Source organism: Hypanus sabinus, chromosome 27, assembly GCF_030144855.1.
Source record: "Hypanus sabinus isolate sHypSab1 chromosome 27, sHypSab1.hap1, whole genome shotgun sequence".
NCBI classification, from domain to species: domain Eukaryota; kingdom Metazoa; phylum Chordata; class Chondrichthyes; order Myliobatiformes; family Dasyatidae; genus Hypanus; species Hypanus sabinus.
In genome coordinates this window covers 35,014,555-35,027,085 of record NC_082732.1, presented here as the reverse complement: position 1 = coordinate 35,027,085, position 12,531 = coordinate 35,014,555, and the positions used below count along the sequence as shown (strand labels likewise).

At 36.8% G+C, this 12,531-nt stretch overlaps 1 protein-coding gene across 1 annotated transcript in view; it reads right to left on the bottom strand.

Moving 5' to 3' along the window:
- The window catches only part of mmel1 (membrane metallo-endopeptidase-like 1), a 106,084-nt gene that overhangs the window by 78,078 nt on the left and 15,475 nt on the right, over positions 1-12,531 (bottom strand). The window contains exon 3 of the mRNA XM_059952218.1: positions 10,303-10,362. Within this exon, the coding sequence (XP_059808201.1) occupies positions 10,303-10,362 (60 nt within the window). The remainder of the gene's footprint in view (positions 1-10,302; positions 10,363-12,531) is intronic.

Below are 12,531 nucleotides of genomic sequence, written 5' to 3'. Positions count from 1 at the left end.
TAGCTCTCCAGGTCATTGGGGCACGTAAACCTCCAAACCCTACAACAAGGTCGAGGTCCTCTTGGAGGCTTCACAGTGCAAGATTAACATATAATTGAGTCGAACGGGCATCTCAGAGCAAGTATAGGACATTTTGAGAGGGGAGGGAGAGCAGCTAGAAGTTGTGATCCATACTAGTACTAACAACATGGTGGGAAGCAAGATAAATATCAGAAGATAGGTGGACGGTTTAAAAAAGATATTCTCTTGAACTTTAATCTCAGGAATGCTCCCTGTGCCAATTGCTAACGAGAATAGGAATAGGAGGATAGGGCAAAGGAACAAGTGGCTGAAGAAATGGTGCAGACAGGAACACGTCAGCTACCTGGGATCTCTTCTGGAGCAAGGCTGACCTTTACGGAGAGGGATGCGTGATGAGTTACATCTGAGCCGAAGGGAGTCCAATATCCTTGCAGGGAGATCTGCTGGTGCTACGCGGGTAGGTTTAAACTGGATTTGTAGTGGAGTAGGACCTAAAGCAGTAATCTCATGGATAAAAAGTTGAAGCATATATAAAGCTTAAAGAAAACAAGTCCAGTGGGCAGGACAGGCAGGGACAGGACAAAAGCCTTAAGGCAGTTAAAATTAGGGTATGGATTTCCACATTGTATTGTAGTGTTATAGCTATTACTGTTATAGCTGTTATAGGTGAATGATAAGCAGAACTGGCAGCTCAGTGCATTGCAGGGGTTCCAACATTTTATATGCTATGGGCCAATACCATTAAGCAAGGGTTCCATAGACCCCAGGTTAGGAACCCCTGGTGTATTGGGATGTTGAGGCTTTTGGCATGGCAGAAATTGAGTGAAGAGGTGAGGGTGGGTTGCATTATTGATTAGGGAGAACATCATAACAGTACTTAAAGAAGACATTCTAAGGGGTTGAGGGTAGAGGGAGGGAGACATCCATTGAAGTCATAAAGACAGAACTCAGAAATAGGAAAGAGTGGATTATATGTGAGTGATGCATACTATAGCCCCTCTCCCCATAGTCAATTGGAATCCGAGGAGCAAATATGTAATGGTTGGTGATATTAAGTTTTTCTAATCTTAACTGGGGCTGCCTTAGTGCTGAGGGATTAAATAGGACAGATTTTGATAAATATATGCAGAAAGCTTTCTGAAGTAATATATAGATGGCCCTGCTAACGAAAGAGTTACCCTTGATCTCCACTTAGGAAGTGATGCTAGGCAAGTGGTTGATATGTCAACGGCCAAGCACAATGGATTCCCCACTCTTCAGCCCTTTACCTCTTTCACCAACCAACTTCCCAGTTCTTTACTTCACCCCTCCCCCTCTCCTGGTTTCACCTATCACCTGCCACCTTCTTCCTCCCCTCCTCCCATCTTCTTACTCAGACTTCTCCCCTTCCTTTCCAGCCCTGAAGAAGGGTCTCAGCCCGAAACGTTGATTATTTACTCTTTTCCGTAGATGCTGCCTGGCTTGCTGAGCTCCTCCAGCACTTTGTGTGTGCTGTTTTGGCATATATCTAGCATTGCTGAAATCAAGTGAGTTCCTCAAGGACTATAGGAGATGTAGGAGTATACTTAAGAAGGAAATTAGGAGGTATTCCAGGCAGATAGCAACAGAGAATCCTAAGTGATTCTAAAAATATATCGAGAGTAAAAGGGCAGCCAGAGAGTGAGTATGTCCCTTTTTGGATCAGTATGATGTTCTATGCAAGGAACAAGAGGGAGTGAATAGCTCTCAGCTATATTAACTGTGGTGAAGGAATTGGACTCCAGTGAGTTCAGGAGAGGGAATAAGGATATCCTGCAGTATTTCAATATTACCAAGGAGGCCGTGAAACACAAAGGCGGATAAATCCCTGGGGTTTGACAAGGTGTAGCCTAGGATGTTATGGGAAGCAGGAGAGGAAATTGCTGGGGTGTTGGCAGAGACTTCTGCATCTTCAGTTGTCATAGGAGAGACTGGAGAACAGATGACGTGCCTTTACTTAAGAGGGACAGCAGGAAACAACAGGTGGATGAGCTGTATATCACTGATAGGGAAGTTATCGGAAGAGATTCTGAGAAATGCCTTTGGAAAAGCAAGGGCAAGGTCTGCATGGCTTTTTGACAAGGTGCCAAAAGGATTAATTAGGGCAACATGGTAGAAGTTGTCTACATGGATTTCAACATGGCCTTTGACAAGGTTCCACATGATAGGCTGATTTGGAAATTTAAAACACATGAGATTCAGTGTGAGTGAGTCAGCTGGAGACGCTCATGGAGTGAGTACTGTTTTGGATTCGCTCCATAACCTTTACTTTTTTTAACCTTTGATCACCCTTATTCAGCTTATTTTTACCTATACCGAATGTTTCTTTGTTAATTTTTTTTGGATTTACTGCCGAGAGTTTGTTGTGAACTTTTGAAGATATGCAAACAGAAATGTCTCTCAGGTCTAAGGGATGGGATCCCGGACGCAATCCGAATGGTAACGGAAAGAACCAGGCTCCGCCACAACAAACTCAATTAACTTTTGAATTGTTTATGGAGGTTTTGGATAAAAAATTTGCTGAACTACAACAATTTTTTAAAGAAGATATAAAGGCTTTTCAAGAGTACATGGTTAAGACGGATTTAGTAATTAAACAGCAACAAGCTCTTATTGCGTCTCTGCAAGAAGATGCTCGGAAGCGAGATTTGACTATTGAAAAACTGCAACAGGATTTAATTTCGACCATTAAGCTGATGGAAGCCCTTAAAGCCAAGAGTGACGATTTTGAGAATCGGTCCAGAAGACAGAACTTACGTATACTTGGTCTTCCAGACGGCATAGAAAAAGATGACCCTTCGAAATATTTTGCTCAACTTTTAAAAGAAGCGTTTCCGACGATTTTCCCGAATAACCCCCCTTTATTGGATCGGGCACATAGAATTCGGCGTCGATCACCGAGTGTTACAGACAAACCTTCGGTGGTAATTGTCCGGTTCCATTATGTACATGACAAAGAACAACTTATAAGAGCAGCTCGTCGGGCAGGAATGATTAAATTCAAAGAATTTTGCTTCCGCCTGGTCAAAGGCTTTAGCCCTGACCTTTTAAAAAGAAGGCTTCTTTTTAAACCGTTGATGGCTGAATGCTATGAGAAAAATCTGAAACCTGCGCTCCTATACCCTGCGAAGCTTCGAATTTCTCCATCGAATGCTCCACGACAGGTTTTCATTTCAACTTCAGAAGCGAGAAAATACCTGGAGGAGAACTTCCCTACTGCTACAGACACCGGTCTCTAATAAGTGAACGATTCTGATCGTGTAAGATGGTTCTCGATCTCTTAAACCTGAATTAAAATCTGGTTATTGGTGTAGGTTCATCCTATTACTTTATACTTAAGTTAAAGTGTGTTTTCGTCATATTTATTGTTTTGCCTTATACACTTTAACCATTTAACTGCATACTTGTGCATTAACTTTGTTCCTTCGAAGGTATATTTTCACCTTCTTTGAATTTTTTTTTGATTAAGATGGTGGTTTTTTGAAAAAGATTTTTGGTTTTGCTTAAGATGGCGTTATTTTTTTTTTCTTTCGTCTCTTTCCTACAATGCATCGCTTATCATAGCTTAAATATTTTTTGTTTTGTCTGGGCTAGAGCCCGATTTATAATTTTTTTTAGTGATTATATTTTTATTCTTTTTACAACTAACTATACTTAGAAATATGGTTTTTATTATAGTGATTTTAATTTTTAAAGTTGGGGTGATACTTTTATATATATCCTTTATATATGGAGTGTTCTTCAGCTGACATGGGGGTAGGGGGTTACTTTTTCCCTTTTTAAGTCATATTTTGGCTTTTTCTCTTTCTCTTGGGGGGTGGGGGGATGGTCTGTTTTCTAATTCTATTTTTTCTGTACCAGTTTGTGTTAGTTTTTTTTATTTGGGCTGTTTTTGAACTTCAAATATGTCTGTGTTGTCGTCACTTCTGGGTCTTCTCACTACTTTTGTTCCTCTTCCGGGTGCATGAGTTTATAAGTTGGTTAACCCTTTCTATACCAAAGGGTTGATTTTAGAATTATGGCTCAGACCATTAATTTTGTGTCTTGGAATACTAATGGTTTAAATCATCCAATTAAACGAAAGAAGATTTTCAAAGTATTCCAAAGACTTAATGCTCATATCATTTTTGTACAAGAAACTCATGTGAGGAAGGAGGACAAATTTCGGTTTTTTTAGATTTTGGCGGGGTCAACAGTATCACGCAAATTCGAATGCTGAAGTAAAAGGAGTTTCAATTTTTATTGACTCCTCTATTTCATTTGTTCAACATGATATTTTTTCGGATCCGAATGGCAGATTTTTGTTAATTACGGGGTTACTTTGTAATAAAAAGATTGCATTGGTTAATGTTTATGCTCCAAATGTGGATTGTCCTGACTTTTTTAAGTCCTTATTTACCTCTTTACCCAATCTAAACAAATATAAGTTAATAATGGGTGGTGACTTTATTTGTTGTTTAAATCCTCTGATGGATAAATCTTTATCTACTCAGACTTTACCTAATAAGTCGGCCACTTGTATTAACTCTTTTTTGACTGACAATGGAGTTTTTGATATTTGGAGATTCCGGCATCCTAAAGACAAAGAGTTTTCTTTTTTCTCACATGTTTATCACTCTTATTCGAGAATTGATTATTTTTTTGTAGACTCTTGTTTTATTCCATTGGTAATCGGTTGTAACTATGATATTATAGCTATCTCTGATCATGCTCCATTATTACTTTCTATGAAATTTACGGATACAGCTTCTAATGCCAGACAATGGCAATTTGACTCTACCTTGTTGCAAGACTCTGACTTTATAAAATTTATGGAGGAGCAGATCGACTTCTTCTTTTCAACTAATTCTACAGATGATATTTCCTGCGGAACACTTTGAGACACTTTTAAAGCGTATATACGTGGACAGATTATTTCTTATTCTGTTGGTTTGAGGAAACGTACTAAGATGGAAACTCTTTTATTGGTTGATAAAATTAAAGAGATTGATAAGAAATATTCGATTGCTCCTAGTAAGGAGCTTTACAAACAAAGGGTTGAACTTCAAATGGAACATAGTTTATTACTTACATCCTCGATTGAAAATCAATTAATGAAAACTAAATCTGATTTTTATATACATAGTGATAAATCTGGTAAACTGTTAACTAGTCAATTGAAGAATGCTTTGGTTAAACGTCAAATCACTAAGATTGGTCAGCAGAATGGGAATCTGACAGATAATCATGATGAGATAAATAAGGCATTTCAAGACTTCTATACCTCCCTGTATCAATCTGAATTCCTTCAAGATCATAATACCATGTCTGATTTTCTTGGGAAATTAAATTTTCCAAGATTATCATCTGATGATCTTTTGATATTGGATACTATTACGGATGTAGAAATTAAAGGAGCTATTTCCTCAATGAATTCTGGGAAAGCACCGGGTCCAGATGGTTATACAGTTGAATTTTTAAATTTTTTTTCCGCTACTCTTTCCCCTTGGTTAAGTAAGGTTTTTGAGGAAGCCATTAGATTGGGGAATTTGCCACAATCTTTTTATAGAGCTTCCATTTCTCTAATATTGAAGAAAGATAAAGACCCTACTAACTGTGCTTCTTATAGACCTATATCTTTATTGAATGTAGACTCCAAGATTTTTTCCAAGTTACTGGCATCTAGATTGGAGAAGGTATTACCCAAAATTATTTCAGATGATCAAACCAGTTTTATTAAAAATCGTTATTCTTTTTTTAACATTAGGAGATTGTTGAATATTGTTTATACTCCTTCACATGACACTTCAGAATGCGTGATTTCATTAGATGCGGAGAAAGCATTTGATAGAGTTGAATGGCCTTACTTATTTAATGTGTTGGAGAAGTTTAATTTTAGTCCGATATTTATATCATGGATTAAACTGATTTATCATACTCCAGTAGCCTCAGTGTTTACCAATAATCAAAGATCTCCCTTTTTTCGCCTATTTCGGGGCACTAGACAAGGATGTCCTCTTAGTCCATTACTATTTAACATTGCCTTAGAACCTTTGGCAATTGCCATCAGATAATCACAGGATATTTTAGGTATTAATCGTGGGACAGATATTCATAAGTTATCTTTGTATGCAGATGATTTATTACTATTCATTTCTAACCCGGAGAAATCCATCCCAGCAGTTTTATCATTATTGGCTCAATTTAGTGAGTTTTCTGGGTATAAGTTAAATCTTAATAAAAGTGAATTGTTTCCTCTGAATAAACGGGTCCCAATTTATGGAAATTTACCTTTTAAATTAGTTAATGATTCTTTTACTTATTTAGGGATCAAAATCACAAAAAACCATAAAGATTTATTTAGGTTTAATTTTTTACCCTTAATTTATCATATTAAAGGTTTGTTTACTAAGTGGTCACCTTTATCTTTATCCCTAATAGGTAGGATTAATGCTATTAAAATGTTTATTTTACCTAAGTTTTTATATATTTTTCAAGCGATACCAATTTTTATCCCAAAATCTTTTTTTTACTAATGTTGACTCTAAAATTTCTTCATATATATGGCAGAATAAAAATCCCAGGTTAGGTAAAATATATTTACAGAAGACAAAAAAGAAAGGCGGGTTAGCATTACCTAATTTCAGATTTTACTATTGGGCAGTTAATATTAGATATTTGTTATGTTGGTTGAAAGATGGGGGTGGATCTTTTGGCCCTTGTTGGGTGAGTTTAGAAACTAAATTGGTATCAGCTTATGCTCTGGGTTCTATTTTAGGGACTTCTCTACCTTTTGCTCTTTCTAAATTGCCAAAACGAATTGACAACCCGATAGTTAAACATACTTTGCGTATATGGTTTCAATTTCGGAGATTTTTTGGGTTGACTCAATTTGTTTTAAATAGTCCTATTGTATCTAATTGTTTTTTCCACCCTTCCATTATAGATCAAGCTTATTCGGCTTGGAAAACTAAGGGGTTACTAAGATTTTCTGATTTATTTTTAGACAATTGTTTCATGTCTTTTGAGCAATTATCCAACAAATATAACTTGCCTAGATTTCATTTTTTTAGATATTTACAGATTAGACATTTTTTAAGTTCTGTACTCCCTACGTTTCCAAGTTTTGTGCCTTCAGATATTTTGGAGAGTTTATTTGAATTAGACCCTTTTCAAAAAGGGCTTATTTCAAAACTTTATAATATAATTATGAAGATACATTCAGAGCCTCTTTATAAGACTAAAAAGGATTGGGAAAGAGAGTTTAGTCTTAGTATTTCTAGTGAGAATTGGGATAGAATTCTTCAATTAGTTAATACATCATTGTTATGTGCCAAACATTCATTAATACAATTTAAGGTCGTACATAGGGCCCATATGTCCAAGGATAAATTAGCTAATTTTTACTCTCATATTAGTCCTATTTGTGATAGATGTCATTCTGAAATTGCGTCTTTAACTCATATGTTTTGGTCTTGTTCATTTTTGGAGAAATATTGGAAAGATATTTTTGATATTATTTCTGCGGTTTTGAATATTGATTTACAACCTCATCCTATTACCGCAATTTTTGGTTTACCAATGTTAGACTCACTGCATTTATCTTCTTCTGCCCGTCGAATGATTGCATTTCTAACTCTGATGGCTAGAAGATCTATATTGTTGAATTGGAAGGAAATTAATCCTCCCACTGTATTTAATTGGTTCTCTCAAACTATGTTATGTTTAAATCTAGAAAAAATTAGAAGTGGTACTTTTGAGACTTCTATTAAATTTGAAAAGTTATGGAGACCATTTATTCAACATTTTCATATGATGTAATATGACCCTGTGCCAAGTTCATTTGCTTTCCCAGCTTTTAGCTTATGTATGTTGAGAGGACCGGAAGTGACGGCATTGATGAATATTTATTTTTGTGAGATATTATAAACAGCCCTCTTTTTTTTCTCTCTTTTTTTGCTTCTTTTTTTCTTCTATATTAGTTATTAGTTATTAGATTAGATTAGCTAGTTTTGCATTATATATATTTTTTTCTTTCTTTTTTCTGTTTTCTTTATATCATATATTACGAAATATTTAGACTTACCATGTTCATACATATATTGTATGGCTTATGTCTTGGTAAACTCATTTATATTGTAACTATTATGTATGTTTCTTTTTCATCTGTAATGGAATTTGTATGTTGGTAATTTCTTTATCAATATATCATTTGTATTGTGTCCATATTACTAATATTAATAAAAAGATTTAGAAAGAAAGAGATTCAGTGTGAGTGAGCCAACTGGATAAAAAGTTGGTTTGGCTTGGATAGTTTTTTTCCTGATTGGAGGCCTGTAACCAATAGTGTGCTATAGAAATCAGTGTGGTGTTCTCTATTATTTGTCATATATATTCATGATTTAGATGAGAAAGTTGGTGGCATGATTAGTAAATTTGCAGGTGAGACCAAAAGTTATGGGACAGTGGACAGTGAGCCTCATCGCAAGCTACAATTAGATTTGGATCCATAGAGAACATGTAAGAGGTAATAGCAGATGGAATTTAACACAGACAAATGTTAAGTTAGGTATTTTGGAATGTTAAGGTAAATCAGGACATACAGAATGAATGACAGGGCTCTGTATAACAGGGAGATCTTGAGGTACAGTACTGTGCAAAAGTCTCAGGTAAACAGATAAATAGGATGCCTAACACTTCTGTGCAGTACTGTTTTTGACAACTTGGAGCAGACAGCGAGTTTGTAAATCTGGCAGGAGCAAAGAGTGATGAGAATAGTGACGGGGGGGGGGGGGAATGCCACAGGAGGGTTATAGGACTGGGGGCAGAGAAGGAATGCCAGGGTGAGGTTGGGTGGGGTGCAGATGTAGACATGCCCAGCCCTAAAACACTAGGAAAGGTAATTTGATTCCAAACACTTGGTTTATTGATCATTATAGAATGTCTCTCAGATGCTTCCCACTCCCTCCTCTTTCCCTTCTCCTGTTCGCAACCATGATTCCCCTCTCTCTGCCCCCTTCCCACTCTCAGTCCACAATAGAGACCCATATCAGAATCAGGTTTATCATCACTTGCTTATGTCATGAAATCTGTTTTTTTTTGCAGCAGCAGCACAGTGCAATACAGAAAATTACTACAGTACTGTGCAAATGTCTTAGGCACCCTAGCTATATGCATGTGCCTAAAACTTTTGCAGATTACTGTAGATAGTTCCTCGAGAATGGGTCAATGGTTGAACAGTACGATGAAGACGGCTTATGGTATGCTCGCTTTCATCGGCCCAGGTACTGAATTATCAATGTGGGGTGTCCTGTTACATCTGTACAAAACATTAGTTAGCATTTGTTCTAGTCACCACACTGTAGGAAGGAAATGATTAATTTAGAGATGGTGTCGAAGTGTCACAAGAATATTGCTGGGCCTAGAGGACCTGAGTTATCAGAGAGTGGATAAGAGTGCTCTGTTTTCATTGGGGAAAAGGAGGCTGAGAGCTGAAATGATAGAGGTAATATAAAATTATGAGAGGCATTGATAGTGTTTCCAATCTAAGCATGTCGAATACTAGAGGACATGTGTTTAAAGTGAGAGGGAGAGGTATAAGGAGGATCTGAGGAGCAAATTTCTTCACAGAAAGAGTATTTCTTATGTGCAATGAGCTGACTAAGGAATAACAGAAGCATAAACATTAACAACTTGAGAGGCACCTGGACAATTACTGGAATGAGCAGGGCACAGAGAGATATGGAATTAATGAGGATTTTATAATTACTCTAACTGAAGTAATGGCAGCACTATGGGAGAACAACAAGCATTAGGACAAATTGAATATGTTTTCAAAAAGCTGGCTGAGTCACTGAAGAGCAAAACAACTTCTTCAGTGTGATAGTAAATATCTTGGCTGCTTTGGCCCAGAAGGTGGTGGAGATCAGATCTTTAGGCACATTTAAGGTGAAGGAAGATAAAGAGTTGAGGCCAGCATAGATCAACTATGATCCCATTTTAATTACCTTGTGTTCTTGTGAATATTTCCAGGAGTCAGCTATAATAAATAACTATCACTTACTATTTTCCCAAATATTTTCTTCATGGATTAAGTTTTATGAAAAGAGGAATTGTACATCTCAGATCATAATTTGTGGTTTACCTTTCCAATACATTATTGACATTAAGAAAATGCAATCCATAGTAATTACCACTATTTGGAACTTGTAACAGTATTCAAGTATGGATAGGGTCATTACAAAATATTCTTTCATTTACAGGAGGGCGCTGGGCTTCACTCACCTGCTGCCACACAGCCTGCAGTCATGCACACTTTGTCCGTGCTACTGGAGAATTGTTTATCTGAGGATGAAGAGAAAAATAACAAAGTCAGACGTCTGTCATTGAAAAGCAAATGACACAGAGAATACAAGAGATGATCATACTCCATGCATCTGTCAACTGTAAGTTCTTCTGTCCTCCATAACAAAACAGGGTTTTTGAAGAATGCACATTTTATCTTTCATTTAACATTGCTCAATCAAGACTATTATAAAAAAATCTAGTCATTAATTTCATTCTAATTTGTTAAAACTTTACTCTGGAAATTGGTTGCCTATATTTAAACACACACACCCCCCCCCCCACCCCGCAAGGTGCCTAAGACTATTGCATAGCACAGCACTTTATTTGTCCGATGTGGGGTGAAGAACAAGTCTGTAAATCTGGTGGACAAAAAGGATATTGGAAATTGTGAGGGTACAGTGTTGCCAGAAGAGTTTGGGACAGGTGGCAGAGGAGTGCCAGGGGCAGCATGTGGCATGAGTGCAGACATACCCAACTCTGAGACACTAGGCAAGGTCATCTGATTCCAAACAACCAGTTTATTGATTATTACAGAATGTCTGGTGCTTCTCGCTCCTTCCCTCTCCCTTCCACTTTTAACAACCATGATTCCCCTCTCCCTGCCCCTTTCCCAATCTTAGTTCATAATGCAGGCTCGTATCAGGATCAGGTTTATTATCACTCTCGTACATAATGCAATTTATTTTTGCTTTCATGGCAGCCGTACAGTGCAATACAGAAAAACATTACAGTACTGTGCAAAAGTATCTGGCACCCTAGCTATATACACTGTATGTGCCTAAGACTTATGCACAGAAGGGATTACATTTCCAAAGTATTTAAAAAGTGGGGAAAAAATGATGCAATGATCGTAGGAAGTGATATTCCAAGATCCCTCTCATTGCATGTAACAACTGTTATCTGTGCACTACTACCTGTCTGAACTTCCTCTAAAAGTACATCTCCTGAGTACCAAATACATTGGCCTACAGGTTTTCCCTCTGCCAAACAACACTCTGCGTAATCATTAAACAAATTATTATTCCAGCATTCATTATTCCAGATTTTTTTTTAATCTTCTTTAGTTTTATCAACTTTCTTAAACCCTCCAAAACATTTGGAAGTTCAATAAAACCAACCTAATCAAAGGAAAGCTAACATGGTTTGTTTTAAACACTGGACAAACGTACTTTCTCTTGTACTTCTACTGTGACAGCAGAATGGAATAGCTCATTAAACTGGGCTTGTTTATGTTCTTATCATGTGAATTATATTTTTAACCATCAAGGGCACGTGTTCCAACATTCCTTCCTATTCTTTTTGCTGCAACTGCTCAGTTACCATCCTAAATTCAAAGTTCAAAGTACATTTATTATCGAAGTATGTAAACATTATATAACCTTGAGATTCCTTTCCTTACAGGCAACCACAATCCCAATGGAACGCAAAACAGACTGTCAAACAACCAAAGAGCAGAGAGAAAAAAAAAACTGTGCAGATAATAAAAGTAAGCTAATAACATCCCAGATCGCCAGTTAGGTCTTTCCCATATGAGAAATCCATCTAGCATGATTCTTTTACTTAAATAATTTTACCTCCTGCCTATAAATTATATTTTAGTCTCACAGGAAATGAGAATATTTGTTTTCTAAAATGATTTTAGATTATGTATTAAATCAGAATAACACTGCAAAGGTTTTATGATTGTTTTAAAAGAATTCCCTCATGGGACATAGATATTTCTGCATTGCCAACCACCCCAATTACCATTATCAGTGCTTTCTTGAGCCGCTGTAATCATTAAGTTGAAATTAAAATTACAGTACATTGGAGAAGAAGTCCTAAAATTGTAACCCAGTGATGAAGAATGGAAAGCAGTATTTTGAAGTTAGGATGTTGTAGAATGGCTATTTGTACTTGCTGGAGTTACCCGGTGATCATGGCAAGGGATTCTGGATGAAGACTGAACAGGATGGATTAGTATGATCTGTGAAACATTTCTCCCAATTGAAGCAAGTCCTGAGCTGGTTATGAGGATGTGGTGAGTTTCAAGTTCAAGTTCAAGTATATTGTATTTCAACCATACACATGCATACAGCTAAACAAAATATCACTCCTCTGGGACCAAGGTACAAAACACAGTACAATATGAGCTGACATGAAGTTAGTAATGTTATTGGCGCTGTC